Consider the following 18,895-nt stretch of genomic DNA (forward strand, 5'->3'; position numbering starts at 1 on the left):
GTAAATGAGAACATAGTAAGTCAAGTGGAGCCTGTTTACTAAGTGACACTTTGTGCCAACATTGAAATGATCACTGTGTCTAAAGATGCAGGGGAAGTCTTATTACACAAAGGCAGTTACAAAACACAGACATTTTCTGTACTCCTACACAAAGCAGGGGTTAAGGCTACCTGCTGGAGAACAAGGTAAGAATAGTTAGGGAAAAAAGAAAGAAACTGAGAGAAATATGACTGGGTCACCAACAGCCACTTGAGGGCAGTCATCTTCCTGTAAGGCCAGGCTAGATCTATGCTGGTGTTACCTAGTTCAGAGTTGCTGGTGGCTTCCTTCTTTTTGTTTGAGACAGGGTCTCACTATACAGCCCTACAGGAATAGAACGCACTGTAGATCAAGCTGGCCTTGAACTCACAGAGATCTGCTTGCCTCTGTCTCCCACTGCAAGGATTAAAGGTGTGTGCACCACCCACAATTCCAGCAAAACCGGGCACTATATAAAAGCCTGGTTGTTAGTGAATTGCCTGATGTATATATGGTGCTTGCCCTGTACCTTTCCCTAGAATTTGGAAAACACTACTAACTAGAATGCTTGAGGGTAAAGTCATTCCTATCTGATTCTAACCCAAGCAGCTATTTTAGCAGCTCCAAGGACGTAACAGTTTCTTTTCCTTCTAATTTGAAGGTCCAGACTGAAAGATTTATGAGTTCCTAGAACCCACCAAAAGTTAACGGAGAGAACCAACTACACAGAATTGTCTTCCGACTTCCACACACATACATGGCTGAGGCATATGAGAGGCCCTAGCACCACAGAAGGACAAATGGAAGAAAAGAAAGGAGGAAAGAGAAGGAAATTGAAAAGAAAGGAAGGAGGGAGAGGGAAGACAGAGGAAGGGGGGGTGGAGAAGGAAGGAAAAGAGTCCTAGCTGGTATTCCTTGAGAAAGGAGTCGATCTACCACAGCAGGAGCTGAGCCTGGGACAGCTGTGGACTGAGAGTGGAGAGCGCAGTCCAAGGTGAAGAGGACGTGAAGGAGACTTAACCTCAGAAGCGCTCAGCTCCAATTACTGCTTTTCTTGGCAGGCCAGAGGCTAAGATTCCTTGGTTTTCTATTTCATTAATAAAATGTGAGCCCAGATCACAGTCAAATACTTGACTACAGCCAAAGGATTTACTTAAAGAGTTCCCAAGTTACATACCATTCAACAGATTCAGTTTATCTTGAGAAAGTTTGTGTATTTAATACTGAACGGAATACCTGTCAAGTTACTGGAAACTTGCCGACACTGAACCAAAAATTCAAGCCAAGGGTGAGCTTCATGTAGTTCTTTCTTTTCCAAAAAAGGACAATTTCCAGGGCTAAGTCTATATTTAAAAACAAACAAACACACACCTTTGGGATTAGCGCACGGGGCACGACTGTTCTGAGCACATTTGATCAGGTGAGAGCTAGCTCTAGAAAAGCATATGTATCCCAGGCCAGCCTGGGCTACACAGAAAACCTGTCTCAAAAACACTGAAAATGAGCTGTGCCTCAGTAGTAGAGCGCCTGCCTGGTAGGGCAGGCCTTGGGCTGGATTCCAGCAATGCAAAAACCCCCTAAAATCCAGCCCTGTAATCAGTGCTCAGGAAGCTAAGGAAGGAGGGTTGCTGTGAGTTTAACAGAGCTACAGAGTAAGACAGACACCTGCCATTCCCCGCCATAAGCACATGCACGCATGCTCTCTCTCGCTCTCTCTCTTTCAATATATTAAAAACTGTATCTAATACTGCTATTACTGATTGAACTAGCAATGGCCACAGACAATCCTACAGGCTGGTCTTGGGTGGACACATGCTGTTCTATGTATATTAATCTGTATAAACCTGAGTTTTTAATTAATCTATTTTACAGTGGCTGTAGAATTACAGTGTTTTGTTTTGTTTTGTTCTATTCTTTTAGAACTCTCTTAAGAGAATCAAGACTTCTAAGTGAAGTCTAAAATCTGTCTTTTATGCTCTCTAACAGACACATGCTCTCCAATCGTTTTTTCCCTGCAATGCTGGTGAATGAACCCATGGGCTTGCACATGACAAAGGCTTTGCCATTGGCAGCCATCCCCAGGCACAGTATTTTATTCTAATCTCCAGTAATTTCAAAGGCAGGTAGATGCTATATGAAATCATTATCAGTAAAACCCACACCTGCCTTTAGTTGAATGTAACCCCGAGACAGGTGTTAGAGTGGGGAAAACCACTTTAAAAGGATCAGTTTCTCAATCTTAATGTTTTCTCAAAGCGGCTCAGGAGACAAACATGGCAGCTGATCCCTCTAATACCAGAATTTAGGAGGCAAAGGCAGGCCTCTGTGATCTTTGGCCAACTTTGTCTACACAGTGAGTTCTGGGGCTACATGGTGAGACCTTGTCTTTAAAACAAAAACACAGCAGTTCATGTAGGCAGGCGTAGGGCGCACACCCGTAAGCCCAGCTCTTAAGTAAGAACAGGAGAGTTCAAGTTTGGTTTGAGACCCTGTTTTAAGCCTCCACTCACCCCCAGAACACAGCTCTCAGTACTCACTTGTAATAGTCAAGATAGACGTAGAGAAGATGCTGCAGGCCATGCTCTAAACAGTAGAGGATGACTTGGGAATCAAAGTTGCACCCTGCCGAGGATCTGTAGCTCTGCACGGGGAGAGCATCCTGCATTACACCCCCAATCCGGCTCAGTCTCAGGAGGAGAAGTTCAAAGTCTTCCAGCTCAGATGCAAGAAAAATGCCACGTCTGTGGGGCAGGTTTGATAGATGAGAAATTAAAGACACACGAAGTTCAAATCAGACACACTTCCCCCCAAACTGCTAAGAAGCCACAGCACTTAAGCGCACCAACTACTAACGATGGAAAACTGCACTTAGAATATCACTTTTCTATATTTACTACTCTCTATGTCATAACTGCCACACAGGAGCCTGAAAACATATGGAAGCTTCAAAGAAACGCGGTGTGAGGGTCAGGGAGATGGCCTGGGGTGAGGCGTGGGCTGCTCTTGCGGGGGTTCTTGGGTTCAATTCCTAATGCCCACATGCTGTGCGGCTCACAACCATCTGTAACTCTGGTTCCAGAGGATCTGATGCCCCCTTCTGGCCTCCATGGACATCAGAAACACATGTAGTTTACATATATACGTGTGGGCAGAACACTCTTGTACATGAAATACAAATAAATTAATCTTCTTATCCCTATAGATGTTTTGAAAATAGATACAGCATGTAACCGACACAGTCACAGCTGTGTTTGGAAGCTGCTGGTATATTCCTTCCCACCGTGTGCTCTACAGCAACCCTATCTGCCGGGCGTTTGTGCTAACTATTTAACTTTATTCACAGTTTATAACTATACTCAACTTCAAATAATCAAACAGGGTTTGATTTTGTCGGCTTTGAACTTTATACTAAGACAATGAAGCACTGAGAATGTATATTATCCTCTCCCCTCTTTGTTACTCGACAGTGGTCGTTCATCCACGGTGACACCCACAGCAATACCCTTCATGCCTTATTTTGTTGAACCTTTGTGGGTCATTTCAGCTGTTCCTAGATTTTAGAAAATTAATTCATGATTCCATGATTACAAATGAGAAAGATCTGGGTGGTGTTGCATGCGTTTATAATCCCAGCACTCTGGAGGCAGAGGCAGGTGGATCTCTGTGAGTTCAAGGCTAACCTAGTCTACAAAGTGAGTTTCTTCAAGACAGCCAGGGCTACATAGAGAAACCCTGACTCAAAAAATAAAACAAAACCAAACAAAAAAAGAGAAAGAAATCTTTTCCTATACTTACTGGCTGTGTTTATACAAGAGTTACTACTGCTGAGATGAAACACCATCATTAAAGCAAGTTGGGAAGGAAACAGTATTTGGTTTAATGTTCACATCTTAGTCCATCACTGAGGGAAGTCAGGCTGAGAAAGCCATTAGAAGCAAGCCAGTAAGCAGCAGTCCTCCATGGCCACTCCTGTCTCCAGGTTCCTGCCCTGTTTGAGTTCTTGTCCTGATTTCCTTTGACGATGAACAGTGCTGTGGAAGTGCAAGCCAAACAAACCCTTTCCTCTAACTTCCGTTTAGTCACAGTGCTTCACCACGGCAATAGAAATCCTAAATGGTGAGTACAGCTTGTGTATTGCTGACATAGACTAGCCGCACACTGGCCATTTGTGCTTCCTCTGGGGTGAAATATCCCATCTCCTCCTTGCTGCATTCCTGGATGCCCATCTGTCCCATTGTATTCGCCCAGTCAGGATTGAAGGGCTGGAGGGTCAGAGATACTGCTCTGCAATAGGCTACTGCAAGTTGGCTGGCCCCTCCCGCTCAGGATCCCGACAGACAGTTCTCTTGGTTTCAGTAACTCCTTCCCTGCTGCCTGGGACATGTGGGATGCAAGCCTCCTCCCAAGGTCACGGAGCTACAGCTTCTTCCAAGCTCTTAGCGTTCACTTCAGACAGACATGTAGGTTTCACGTCTACACAGACATGATTCAGCGCCCAAGGTTACCTCTCCCCAGGTGTCTGCTCCCCAAAAAGACCACTTCCTCATGCTCTGCGGGACCGCTCTTGTTGGATACAAACCCATCACAGTGTCCAGGTCTATTTCTGCTCTTGCTCTTCTGTCTTTCCTACTGTTTGGATCACTGCAGCTTTTGGTAAACCTTGCTGTTTTTCCTATGGATTCATGACTCACATTTTCATACGTGCATTTAAAATCAGATTGTTCTAATCCACACAGAAACCCAAACCAAGACTGCTGGGATTGCTACTGAGCCCACACGATGCCCAAAGAGCACTTTAAGAGGGACTGGCCACTGGCTTTTCTTGTTCCAAATCTAAAGAGAACATTTGCATTTTTGTCACCATTTGTATAATGTTGGCCAGAATGATTATTTTTAGATTTCAGTGATTTAGGGTAAGGAATTTTTCATGTATGCTTACATTGCTGATTTTTATGAATCTATAGAATGGTATGATTTCTCCTTTAAAATATTTACATAATAGAAAATATTTATATAACAGATATCATGACACCTCTCCTCTGGTTGGTTATTTGGTATTTTGTTTTGTTTTTAAAGATAGGGTCTCTCTACATGCCCTGGCTCTGCCTTGAAACTCACTATGTAAACCAGGCTGGCCTCAAACTCAAACTCAGAGATCTGCCTGCCTCTGCCTCCAGAGTGCTGGAATTAAAGGCATGTGCCACCATACCCAGCATCAATTAATTTCTCAACTTCTATTAAACCAGATAAATTAGTTTTTTTTTTTTCTTTTTTTCGGAGCTGGGGACCGAACCCAGGGCCTTGCGCTTTAGGCAAGCGCTCTACCACTGAGCTAAATCCCCAACCCTGATAAATTAGTTTTTAAACAACCAAATACTGAGGCAAATATTTTGATTATACAATTTCTACAATACCTTATTTTTAGAAAGTAAGAAGAGCAGGAACTCAATGAGAAGAACAGAGACCAGAGAACCAGATATTAAAGGGCCTGACCCCGTAAGTGAGAGCCTTAGGTAATGCTCTTCCCTCCCCTGGATCTGGCTCTGCACCTGCGAGCTGTGAGGTTGGCAGAGCATAAGCACACCCCAGCAGGTCCAAACAGAGAGTAAGAGTGAGGAAACAGGCTGCTGTGCACACCTAACTCTCCTCCTGGGAGGTACAGGTCAGACGGCGCCACATAAAACTACTCAGCCCCCGCTGAGCTGCACGACCAGCATGTGCAGTTAGATCTTGAATTTGTTTAGAAACAAGCAACCCTGCCACTCTGCGCTCTTGCTCTCTCTCTCTCTCTCTCTCTCTCTCTCTCTCTCTCTCTCTCTCTCTCTCTCTCTCTCCACTGTCCTCTGCAGGTCAAGACCATATAGCAGAGGTGACTGACTGCACCAGAGTGGAGACAGCTGATCCTGGGGTAACCAAGTCTTGCCTCCAGCCATGTGCTCCTTAAACGTCTAATGATAGTTCTACATCCGAGAATACCACAGAGCAAGTTCCAGGCCAAACAAAACAACAGAAGGCATGAGAAGTTGTAGGGAGAGCCTCCATCTGCAATTTGAGAATCTGTTCACCACGCCATGACATTACAAACAGATGATTTCAAAACCACAGCCCAGATCAAGCCCCTCTGGATGTCTGTGATGAAGCAGCACTGCACTGGACTGCTGGCAGCGTAGAGGGACAAGCACAGGTGTGCCATCATACTGGCACAGGTGTGCGGCCTCCCCTCCACGTGGGGTTTTGATTCTCCCACCTGCTCTGACCCCGCAGCTACAGTACCTGGCCAGCTGGTCTAAGATCTCGTTCCTCATGTGCCTGCTGCAGCAAGTGTTCTGCTCGATGACGGCAGCACTCAGAGGAGGCCACTTGCTCTGCTGAGGTGACACAGTTTCCTGGGCCTGAAATTCTTCCATCCACAAGCTGATGCTTGACCAGTCATGGCGAGCTGTGAGGTGTCTCCACAGGGCTTCTGGGGAATGTGCTTTATATTCTACATGAAGAACAAAACACCTTTAAACCAGCAGTGAATTATGGTTCCTGAGTACTTGTATTTATACCATGTGTGATTTATTCAGGCCCTCTACTTTTTAGTTTTCTTATTTTGCTTTGTTCATTGTATAATCAGTACTAGAGACAGGAAGAGTGACGCGTTCCTCTCTACCAGGAGTTAGAATGAAGTGGGCATGGGAGCTGTCAACTCTCTTCTCTGCTACATAAGAACTCACCCTGTGACGTGAACAACAGTTTGAAGCTACAGGACTTATCACTGCTTGGCCTGTCAGCTCTGCTCCAGAGCCCTGTGTGCTACTAATCCCCACTTTACAGGAAAACAGACTGTCACTGTGACACTGAATGACAACCGTTAGCTTTGACTATATCCACTCCTTTAACCCCATGACGTATTCTCAGCACCACACTGTAAATCCACTACAAAAACTTTATAAGCAAGAGGTCTTAATGCAATGACTGGATTTTAAAGAACCTGAACGCCCCCCAAAAGGATCCTAAAGAGGAGACCCCTAAATACTAAGGCATTAATGCCTAACTTAATCCCCACTTAATGCGCTCCTATTTCTGGCCGTTTTATACTTGCCTTCTGAACTTATTCTGGGGAGAAGGATACACTCCTGTGTTTGCCGATCCCACCAGTGAGCCCAATTCAGTGCAATTCTATGGTCCTGTTTGGTAAACTCATCTTTTGTATCACATTTGAGGAATGTGTCCAAGACAGATTTGTGTTTGAAACAGTCCTGTTCCTTTATCCAATACCTAAAACAGTGACATTATATATATTTTTAATTCTGAAGGAAAAAGCCATTTCCTTCATCTGCTGGAGGTGGAGTATAGCTCTGATTACAAGTGGTGGAGTGACAGGAAATTTCAGACGTCCTTCTTTAGCATATGAATTTTACCTTCCTGTGTACTGGGTGCTTAGTTCCACAGTTCCTACAAATGGAGGGTTACCCATGATCCTCTCCATGATCACCCAAGGGACTAGCGAGCCTACCTGGGAAAAGCCTGCATCAGTGCATTTTCCTGGAAGTGTCCTGAGTAAAGCCTTTCAGCTTGATGGACAAAGTCCACAGTTCTTCTTTCTTTTTCAGAAAAACATTCCTTTTCTTTTAAAATTTCAACCTTGAATAAAAGCAATTAGAGCAATGACCACAGAAAAATCAAGAACATTTGTAGAACAAAATGCATGAGATTAAGAGCCATTTGATAATTGCACTGTGGGTTAGAGGATGAAGGACAGTGTTCATTTAGCAGTGCCTCAGGCCCTGGGCTGATCTACAGCACCACAGAGAAAGACAGAGGAGGGAAGGACAAGGGAAAGGAGAAGAGGAGGAGAGGGGGAGAAAGAAAGGGGGAAGGGAAGAAAGGGGATGAGAGGAGGGAGGGGAGGGAGGAAGGGAAGGGAAGGGAAGGGAAGGGAAGGGAAGGAAGGGAGGGGGAGGAAGAAAGGAAAAAAAAGAGAGGGAGGGAGGAGGAGAATTGTATTCAGCACTACATTTTTTCTTCCGTCAGTGAGAGGACAACTTTCTGGAGTTGCTTTCTCTCCCTCCACTACGTGGGTCCCAGGGATGGAACTCAGGCTGTAAGGACTGGCCGTAGGAGCCTTTATCTGCCGAGCCACCTTTCCACTCTTGTAATCTGCACTTTTACATTAATAATATATATTCACATAAACCTTCCTTTATTATAATGTCAAGTGCCAAAATAATCATAATCATTAAAAGGATTGTGTCAGACATGGTAACACAGGTAATCCCAGCACTGGACAGGCAGAGGCCAGGTCTACATAGTGAGTTTCACGACAACCAGGGCTCTGTTATACAGAAAAACCCTGTCTTGAAAAATCAAACCAAACAAACAAGCAAATAAGGACTGTCAAGTTTATTTACATTTTTCCTAGATAATAAAATTATTCATTTTAAAGTTAAAAAAATTTGCCAAAGTGGTCTAATGATAATATAACCCACAGCCAGGCTTGCTTATAATTCCAGAAATCTGAGACACCAGGATCAGGAGTGGGAGGCCAGCTTGGACTACGTACCAAGATACTGTCTCAAAATGAAAAATGGAAGCTACACGAGTGTCACCTTGACTTACCAAAAAGTCCCGTATATTTGTATCAGTAGTATAAAAGCATATCTTAAGCAGCTCATCTTCCACACTGAAGCCCTAAAATGGAAAATTTAAAAACTTAAATTTGTAATGGACCTATTTGAACATATAAATATGCTAAATGCAAAAGTGCTCTACTGCAGACAAGTGTCCTGCCAGAATGCCACCCCACTTCTGTTCTCGGGAACATCTATTTCCTACACAGTTACATGTATTGATTGCTTGTCCCCAAAGCCCTTACTACTTTTTCAGAGCAAAGGCAACACACAGAACAATGTAAGGTAACCGGGCGACGGAGCCCGAGCCAGCCAACTGCTGTGCTGGTGTACTTGAAGGCAAAGGCTGCTTTCAGAGCTACCCAGAGCAGGACTCCTGCTGCACAGACGTGGGCCAGCCCTCAGCTTAGCCCAGGAGCCCTGCTTCCAGACTTCCCTGCTCGAGTGTGCAAACCCAGGGAGCACGGAGCCCCAGCCACGGAGCATAATCCACCAGAAAGTTCAAAGAGTCCCTGGAGAATATAGGATGTCCTCTGGCAAACTGAGGCCCTTTGTGATGCCTTCTATGAAACCGAAGCCCTATGCATGAAGTCTTCTATGGAAGGCATTATCCTGGGGTGTGGTAATGCATGTGTGTAGTTTAAGCACTTGAGAGGCTAAGACAGGAGAACAGTGAGTTCAAGGCCAGCCTGGCCTACATAGTGAGACCATGTCTACAAACAAAAACAAGAGACGCCAGGTGTGGTAGCTCATGCCTGTAATCCCAACGCACTGAAGCTGAGGCAGGAGCATCACAAATGAATCAAGGCTAGCATGACCTATAAGGTGAGTTCTAGGTCATCCTGTCCTACAGAGAGCTTCAGAGGCAAACAGGTTATCACTACTCACCATGTTCCTCAAGAGCCTGGAGGCCTCCTCCACGCTGTTCTTTTTTAAACTGTCAAATGCCAAATCTAGGCCTATCCTAACCAGTTCCTCAAGTCGTTGAGCGGAATGACCAGTAATCCTGAAGAAAGTTTGTGCCTCTGGTATTCTGTTATTTAAAATGGCATCAGCAATAACTTCCTAGAAAGAGAAGAAAAATGTTTAAGTTCCTTTTACTTTTTATTATGACGATTATCAACACAGAATGTACACATGCATTAGATACCCACTAAGGGCCTTTGATTGAAAGATCTACTTCTTCAGGCTAACTGAAGCCCACCTTGAGCAGCTTAGGGCCTCACAACCATGGGAGACACAAAGGAAGCATGGTTACAGCCCTCGAGGATGAAAGCTGTAGCAACATCCTGATGGGAATGTATCAGAATAAGGAGGAGGACCACGACAGCGGTGGGAGCTCGAGCCATGGGACCGACAACTGGTAAGTGATCAGAAGACAGGGATTCCAAAAGGAGGGAACACCCTTATGTAGAGATGCATGGAAAATACCAGGGCAAGCCTTCAGAGACTCTACACCACTCAGTGTAACAGGAGAAGGCACCGGCTAGAACCTGAAAGCAAAGATGATTCCATAAGAGCCTGTGCGTTCTATCCTGAATCTCACATGGAACCATTTTTCTTATCATCAGACACTTTAGGAAGCAGAGAAGGGACTGGAAATAACTGAGGGTCAAGATAATGTGGTGTGTGAGGTCACGTGGGCAGAGGGAGGGTAAGGGGAGGGGGGATCAGTGATTTTGAGAAAGGACTGAGGACTGTTGATGGTGTTCTAGAAATTGTAAAGGGAGGAACACAGGAAGAGGCCTGTAAGACAGAACATAGCCAAAAATTCAGCAAGAAAAGTAAACCTCTGGGCAGAGCTGAGTAAGAGCTCGGGAAGGCAGCACCCAGTGCTTCCCTGCCCATCTGCACTGCAGCAGCAGTCACAGACATGGCCAAATCTGTGTCATCCTTTTAATCTGCTGATCAACGAGACTGCATCAAGGCATTGGCTTTGCCTCTACAGCCCCACGGTCCATGCAGGGAGAGGGACTCTCCCTGGCCCCGCAGTCACACAGACAGTAGCACATTTTAAACTAATTACCTCTGTGAAAAGAGAAGCAAACAGGTGGACGCATGGAGGATTTAAATGGCAAACGTGTTTTATAATGACCAGGACTCAAGTCAAGTGTACGTCCTGGTGATGATGCCATAGAAGATTCCATGAGACCTGACTGCCAGAAATAACTGTTTATCCAGAAGTCAAAACAATGCATGAGGCCGAAGCGCCCTGGAGAGGATGCAGCATGGGCAGGCCTACAACCCTAGCAGTGGGGAGGCCGAGGTGGAGGACCATGAGTTGTGTTGTGCCCACCCTAGGTTATAAAACGTGTTCGGGAAGCCTCAGATAGTGAGACCTATCTCCAAATACATAAAAAAGATAAAACAAAGTTCCAGCCAGGCCACCAAGGCAGGACTACTGGGAGCGTGACTTTCCACAAGACTGATCCTGTGGCAGACAGGGTATTACATCAGCAGGATCTAGAGAGAGAGATCTGAAGCCAGGCCCAAGAGCTCACAGGAGTAAAACCTGAGACCCTGGCCAAAGACTCCACACCAACGTGCAGACTCTAAACCCCATTTCTTAGGTATTTTCTTGGGCTCTCTGAACCTGGCAGAGATCTGATGCATGCTCATTTACCTCAGAGCGGAGTTCCTCCCAAACCTGGCCTTCTTTCACTGTGAGGACCTCTTCATTTTCATCAGATTCATCTATGGCATCTCCTGGCTTCCAAGGAAACTTTATCATAAAAGTCCGAAGTTCATTGATGTAGCTGGTCAAAATGGCTGCTCCTTTCTGTAAATGCTCATCTAGCTCTGTGGAAAGCATCCGGGTGTCAGTTTGCATGTGCATGGCATGTGTGCATGTGGTGTATGAGTGTGTGTGTGTGTGTGTGTGTGTGTGTGTGTGTGTGTGTGTATTGTGTGTGCACATGTAAACAGAGATGGAAAGAAAAGGGAAGGAAAACATAACATGATTTGTTGAAAGGAATTTTGGAAATTGTCAAATTTCAAAACAAGTATTTTCTTTTTTCTTTCTTTTTTTAAAAAAGATTTTATTTATTTATTTTATGTATGTAAATACACTGTGGAACACCAGAAGAGGGCATTGGATCCCATTACAGATGGTTGGGAGCCACCATGTGGTTGCTGGGAATTGAACTCAGGACCTCTGGAAGAGCAGTCAGTGCTCTTAACCGCTGAGCCATCTCTCCAGCCCCGAAACAAGTATTTTCAAACAATAAACCTTCCCTTCCTACAAGTAACTGTGTTTAGCACAGTCCTCTTCATTTTTCCTCCACACCTTATCCCTAGAACTTTCTGCCAGTACTCCTAGAGTCAAACCATCTTCTTCACTTGACTTTCTTCACAGCAGTATGTCCTATAAGCTCTTCTTCTGTTCTGACCAATGGCACGCACAGCCCTCAGTGTTCTGACCAATGGCATGCACAGCCCTCAGTGTTCTGACCAATGGCACGCAAGCCTTCACTATTGTTCTTACCTTCAGTGTGATCAAAAAGCTCCCTCATTTGCTTGTTAAGGAAAGACAGTGTGAGGTGAAGCAGCTGCTCTGCAAAGTGCTTGCTTTGGGTTTCAGAGTCGCTTTCTCTAATAGCTGAGCAGAGTAAATCCAGGGCTGGGGTCATCTCTTTCACCTCTGAGAAAGAAGGAAGAAATTAACAAGGAACACCCGACTGCCTTCCCTACTTGACACATACAGAAAGTTAGTTACGGTATTCTTAAATATATAAACAGGCCTAGTGTTGTATTTCACAAGCTCTCGTGCCTTTCTGAGGGCTTTGCAAACCTCAATGACTATACTCACAAATAACATGTACTGTATTACCACCATTATTTTGCACACTTGGTGCTTTATAAACTCATCTTTTTTTCTTTTCAACAACCTAATAAATTTTTACTGCCTTTCCATAGATGAAAGGAGACTGAGGTACATAGAAGTCGTTTAACCAAGCTAATTATGAAAGTACATAAAATGGCAGAGCCAAAATCTGAACATAAGCCTGTGTGAATCCAGAGCCACTCCTACATGCATGTAGAGGATAGGAGTGTAACATGCTCTGAATCACTGAATCACCTCTTTGCACTTGAGGGCCCTCATAGGACAATGCCTGCTGGCCTCAGCATCTTTGCAGGTGCATGTGTGAAGGACTTATGGGAAACGTGGGTCTGGGACAGTAAGTGAGGCTTACACACCTCCTTTCAGACCCACTTCTACCTTTCAGTAAAAGCAGTGCAGGTGGGAGAAGAGGGTTAGGAAAAGCTATCCAATTGCGGATGGAACACCGCTCAATACCACAAATGAAGGCCTCTCCTATGAACTACACTCTGTGTGTGTGTGTGTGTGTGTGTGTGTGTTTGGCGAAAAGGTTTCTCTGTATAGCCTAGGCTGTCTTAGAACTCAGTCTGTAGACCAGGCTGGCCTCAAACTCACAAGATCTGCCTGCCTCTGCCTCCCGAGTGCTGGGATTAAAGGCATGTGCCACCACTGCCCAGCTAAATAAATAAATTATATATATATACATATACACACACATATATTAAATTGAGAAATATTAAAGAAAAACCCAAGCGGGAGGAAAACCAGCCTTACTATCGGGACAAAAGCAGGTTAGGAGTGTAGCTCAGTGGCAGGGCACCTGCCTAGCACATGCAAACCCCAAGGCTTGATCCTCAGCACAATGAAAAGAAAATAGAGGGGGAGGGGGTAAAGGGAGACGGGAAGAGGGAGGGGAAGATAGAAGGGGAGGAAAACTTTTATATGATTTGACACCCCCCCCCCCCCGAGACTAGGTCTCATTATCTAGCCCTGCAGGCTGGCCTGAACTCACTGTGTAGACCAGGCTGTCCTTGAACACACAGCAATCTGCCTGCTTCTGCCTCCCAAGTGCTGGGATTAAAGCCTTGTGCCGGATTTTGTTTATTTTGAGACAGGGTCTTATTATACAATCCCAGCTTCCTTCAAGTTTATCAGGCAGCACAAACTAGCTTTGAACTCGAGGTCCTCCCTCCCCACCTTAGGAAGGCTGGGATTACAGGCATACAACACCATGCCTGGCTGTGAGAAGGCCTTGCTTTATTTTATGTGTCTGAGTGTTTTCCCTCAGGTCCTTCAGGTATGTGTGTGCACCATGTGTGTGCCTGGTGCCTAAGGAAACAAAGACATAGATCCTAGGAACTGGAGCTATAGATGTCTGTGAGCCACTCTGTGGGTGCTGGGGATTGAACCTAGGTCCTCTGGAGGAGTACTGAGCACTCTTAACTACTGTGCCATCTCTACGGCTCCTCTTTCTTTTTAATCAGAGGCCAGAGGTGTTTCATCTCTTGGAGCTGGAGTTACGAGTGTTGTGAGCCGCCTGACATGGGTGCTGGGACTGCACTCAGGTTCGCTGGGAGAAAATGCACTGCACCGGCAGAGCCACCTCTCTGGCCGGAGCTAATAGTAAGAAGAAAAACTTAATTCAGATTCTCACAAGAACACCAGTAAAGTGACTGCCATTTTCTCCATGTAACTAGAGTGCAAATTCATAAAACTTGTCTGAGGACAGTTTATTAAGGCAATTTTAGCTGCATATTACCTCGAAGTATGGGGATGGCAATACTCTTAGAGCTAAAAATTCCACATCTAGAATTTATCCCAAGTAAATGACTATACATAAGTGTATACACACACACGCACACACACAATGACTATACATAAGTGTATACACACACACACACACACACACACACACACACATTGTAAGAACAGTCATTTGAAATGCCTAAAACGGTAAGTATGCGTGCAACATTTTACTTACGCCTCAGGTAGAGCTGGGAGGAGAAGTGCTGCTGCTGATCAGGAGCAGATTCTGAAGATGGAGTAAGATTTTCCTTGCTCTTCAGGAAGAAATCTACCGTGTCCAGCTGACGATTTTCTATGCCAGCCTAAACACGGGGAGGAAAGAAGCCAAGGAGAGTTCCCCTGTGTGGGCTGGGAGCACAGATTCTTTAAAATTCAAAATCTAAAACGGATATTTCTGGAACTACGAGCCACAGAAACAACTCCTTATTAATGATCCCTCCAAGGTGTTGGGTGCTGCAGGTCCTTTCTGGAGAGGGGCTACTAGCTGCTCCTGTCCACCACAGCTATCAACTCACCCAAAGGTGGTGGTGGTGGCAATCCTTAGCCCCAACCCCACCCATCTCTTCAACTGACATACGGTTTAATGTAAAAATAGAGGAGGAAATTAGTTGTATTTTCAGAAGAATAAGAATGTTTGTCAGATAGTTTCAAGGAGAGTGAGCATTCTTAGAGCAGCTGAACCTCTTACTCTGCTCTAATTATAAAGTGGTATAATGAGCAGATGTAGAATAGAATAGAACACAATCATGTAGGAATGACTTCCAGACGCAGATCAGCTGCTGAGCCCATCCACTGAGTTTGGTCATCCTGGAGTGGGTGTGTGGCCAGTGCCCAATGGTGCCTCTGCTTGCTTTACAGTCCTGTACCCCAGGCTCTTAGGGTCACAAAAACCTGTCATGGCAGCCCTCTGTGGCAGCCCTCTATTTAACAATGGAAGACACACTTGTATATTCAAGAGAGGAGGTAGATGTGGCAACATTTGATACCAGCACTGGGGAGGGTCGGGTGGTGGGGAGGGTCAGGAATTGGGGAGGGTCAAGCACAGGAGAAGATCTGGCACAAGAGAGGGTCAGGCACTGGGGAGGGTCAGGTAGGAGGATTGTGAGTTCCAGGCCAGCTTGGGCTATGGAGGATCCTGCCTCAACAAACAAAATCATAAGAGATAAGAGCTAGAGATCTGTGAATCATCTTTCCTACTCTTGATTCCCCCTCATTTTCTCAGTTTATTTGCTCTCATTTGAGGGACTTTGCCTCTAAAAGTTTAATGCTCTCCAGAAACCTTGAATATACTTTTTTGTGATCAGGGGATGGATGTGGACTTCTACATGTACATGCAACACAAATGCCATAAATTGGGTGAGGTGTGAAAAACAAAAATATTTAAAAGGTTGGAAAAGGGGCTGGAGGTGGCTCAGGGATTGAGGCTGCAGAGAGAACTGCAAAGGACCCAGGTTTGGTTTCCAAGGCAAGGCGTCTCACGACTGCCTGGAACTACAGCTTCAGGGATAGGATATCTTTGTTTGGCCTTCAAGGACAACCACTCTTATGGATGTGTGCACATGCGTGCACACTTGTGCATGCATGCACACGCAAAATTAGAAGTAAAAAGTATTTTTAAAAAAATTGGGGGAAAAAGGCCTATTATGTTGGTGTGCTTAAATACTGATATATTCATAAGTATTCTTTTATCAACATTTTATAAATTTGTTGGCAAGCATGGGTGATTTCAGTATACTTTCATAGTTGTACTGACCTTAAATTCAGAGAGATATGTGAGAAAAGATTCTAAAATAAACTGAGTTATTAAATGTAACATTTATGTTTGTGTCTCCACACACATTATTCATATAACTACACAAATCATACACACACGCATGCACGCGCACACACACGCACACACACACATGCACACACGGACACACACACACACACACACGCACACACACACGCACACACACACACACATACACACACGCACACACACACACACACGCACACACACACACACACACACACACACACACACACACACACACACACACACCCCACTTGCACTCAGCTCTCAGGAAGTAGAAGTAGCTGGGACACACGGCAAGTCTGAGACAGCCTGGGGCACTCTTGTCTGAAAACAAACACAGCAAGCCTTCCAGTGCTGCACCGGATGTGGAGGTTTTCACTCCCTTTCCTTTCTTTATCTGTATTCTGTGGGTACTGGGTCAGCCACTCTTTGTCTATTTCCTAATCTACTAAAGAGAGACAGAGAATAAAATTTACTCAGTCATGGGTAGTTCGTGTGATTGTTTTAGCAATAAATTAGACTATACATATGGAAGAGTGCGTGTGAACTATAAATTGATATATAAACTCAGATCCTATCTTCTAGACCGGGATGGAATGGGGACAGAAATGAAAATTGTCTCTACTCCGTTCTCCGCAGCCAGCTTCTCATCAGATTAGCTTACTGCTGTCTCCACTTCTGTCGCATCGCCTTTCCTAAATAATGTTTGCTGTACTGCATATCTTTAGAGCCAATAAGAGTAACAAGGAGATGAGCAGTCAGCCCTGGACAGATGAATGGAGAAGATGGCGAGAGCACATGAACCCTCTCTGTCCCCCGTTAGCACAGGGTGCACCAGCAAGTGAAGACGGATTCCAGTTACCTCTAGAGCGTGGATGGGGATTGAGCACCGACCCCAACCGTTGAGATGACAAAGGGAGTCCACAGTGCTGGCACTGCCATGGATCATCAGTCTATTCAGAAACTCCTCTTGAGTTAAACCAAACAAAATCAGAGACAGGCCATTCTCTAGGGGAAAAATAAAAGTTAGTTTTAATAAATTAGTAGGGATTACATAAATTAGATCTTAGGATTTTGACTTAGAAATTAATTTCTAATCACCTAATATTTCCATACCATACCTAAAATACATATATTGAGCTGGATATAGTCGTTTATTCCAGCACTTGGGAGGGAGAGGCAGGTGAACCTCTGCATGTGCACATGCACACACACTGTGATAGAACACATGACCAAATTTAGGAGAGAAAAGGGTTTATTTCACATTAAAATTTACCATCCTTCATTTCATGAAAGGAAGCCAGGGCAGAACCTGGAGGCAGGAACTGAAGCAGAGACCATGGAAGAGTGCAGCTTACTGGCTTGCTCCCCAGGACTTATTCGGTCTGCTTTTTTTTTTTTTTTTTTAATTTATTTATTTAATGTATGTGAATACACTGACACTGTCTTCAGTCACACCAGAAGAGGGCATCAGATCCCATTACAGATGGTTGTGAGCCACCGTGTGGTTGCTGGAAATTGAACTCAGGACCTCTGGAAGAGCGGTCAGTGCTCTTAACTGCTGAGCCATCTCTCTACCCCCAGCCTGCTTTTTAAAAAAATTTTCTTTAGTTTATTTCATGTGCGTGATGTTTTGCCTGTATGTATGTTTTGCACAGCATGCGCAGGCCTGTTGGGAGTCTGTGAAACTGGAGTTACAGATGGTTGTGAAGCACCTGGGTCTTCTGCAAGAACAAGTGCTCTTAAATGCTGGGCTATCGCTCCACCCCCCAGTCTACTTTTTGTACAACCCAGCACCACCTTCCCAGGAAAGGTACCACCCACAGTGGGCTGGGCCCACCAAATCAATCAATCAATCAATCAATCATTGAGAAAATGCCTCTAACCAGGTTGCCTATCAGCAATTCTGTAGGGCATCTTCTCAGTGGAGGTTCCTCTCCCAGATAACTCTAGCTTGTGCCAAGCTGATAAGAACCAGGACATACCCTGAGTTGTTAAGGTGTTAGTGGGCTGATGATTGTCAATGTTTGGACACATTTATTTATTACTGTGTGCGTATGTGCATGTGTGTCGGGGTCAGAGGACAACTTACAGGGGTCAGCTCCTGCTTCCATCTTGTCCACTTACATTATCAGGTTTGGTGGCAGTTGCTTCACCCAACAGGCTATCTTGCCTGCTAATGAGTTTTATATTCAAAACACTGATCACAAGTCTCATTTTTATAAGGACAATGCATCAGGGACACAGATGTACCTTAGTGATAGAATACTGGCTTCGCATGCATGGGGCACTGGGTTAGAGTCCCAGCATGACAAAAACTAGACTTAAAAAATACCCCTAAAATGCACGCTATGAAATGACTCTACACTTGGCATTTATACTCCATATTATCTTGCACATTTAATACTGGAAAACCTTAATAATTTATAGAATTGTCAGATTTCTGATTTAGTAAAATAAAACAAGTAACCAGCATGCCTCTGGATACACAAAACTTCAGACTTATATTAACACTGAGACTATACCTCAATGGCAGAGCACTTGTCTGGCATTTACAATACCCTGTGTTCATGCCATAACACAGGAGGAAGGAAGGAGGAAGGAGGATGGAAGGAAGGAAGGAGGGAAGGAAGGAAGGAGGAAGGAGTCACCATTTCCTGATCATGGTGGTTCATACTTTGGGAGGCTGAGCAGAAAGATCATGAACTGTTCCTGGCTGGCCAGTGCTAGACAGAGAGACCCTGTCCAAAATGAAACAAACAAAAACCAAGGCAGGTACAGTAGCACATTCCTGTAGTCTCAGCATTAGAAAGACAGAGGCAGGATTGCCACAAGTTG

The 18,895-nt window shown here is 44.8% G+C and overlaps 1 protein-coding gene across 1 annotated transcript in view; it reads right to left on the reverse strand.

Annotated features, from left to right (window-relative positions):
• Spg11 (SPG11 vesicle trafficking associated, spatacsin) overlaps positions 1–18,895 on the reverse strand; it is a 66,104-nt gene that overhangs the window by 34,179 nt on the left and 13,030 nt on the right. Inside the window, exons 7-17 of the mRNA XM_032904086.1 lie at positions 16,920–17,065; positions 14,435–14,561; positions 12,118–12,273; positions 11,257–11,432; positions 9,522–9,698; positions 8,623–8,694; positions 7,520–7,647; positions 7,106–7,281; positions 6,292–6,502; positions 2,556–2,759; positions 1,255–1,361 (exon numbers count right to left, since the gene is read on the reverse strand). Coding sequence (XP_032759977.1) covers positions 1,255–1,361; positions 2,556–2,759; positions 6,292–6,502; positions 7,106–7,281; positions 7,520–7,647; positions 8,623–8,694; positions 9,522–9,698; positions 11,257–11,432; positions 12,118–12,273; positions 14,435–14,561; positions 16,920–17,065 — 1,680 coding nt within the window. The remainder of the gene's footprint in view (positions 1–1,254; positions 1,362–2,555; positions 2,760–6,291; positions 6,503–7,105; positions 7,282–7,519; positions 7,648–8,622; positions 8,695–9,521; positions 9,699–11,256; positions 11,433–12,117; positions 12,274–14,434; positions 14,562–16,919; positions 17,066–18,895) is intronic.

The sequence above is a fragment of the Rattus rattus genome, chromosome 5 (assembly GCF_011064425.1).
Source record: "Rattus rattus isolate New Zealand chromosome 5, Rrattus_CSIRO_v1, whole genome shotgun sequence".
In the NCBI taxonomy this organism is placed as follows: Eukaryota; Metazoa; Chordata; class Mammalia; order Rodentia; family Muridae; genus Rattus; species Rattus rattus.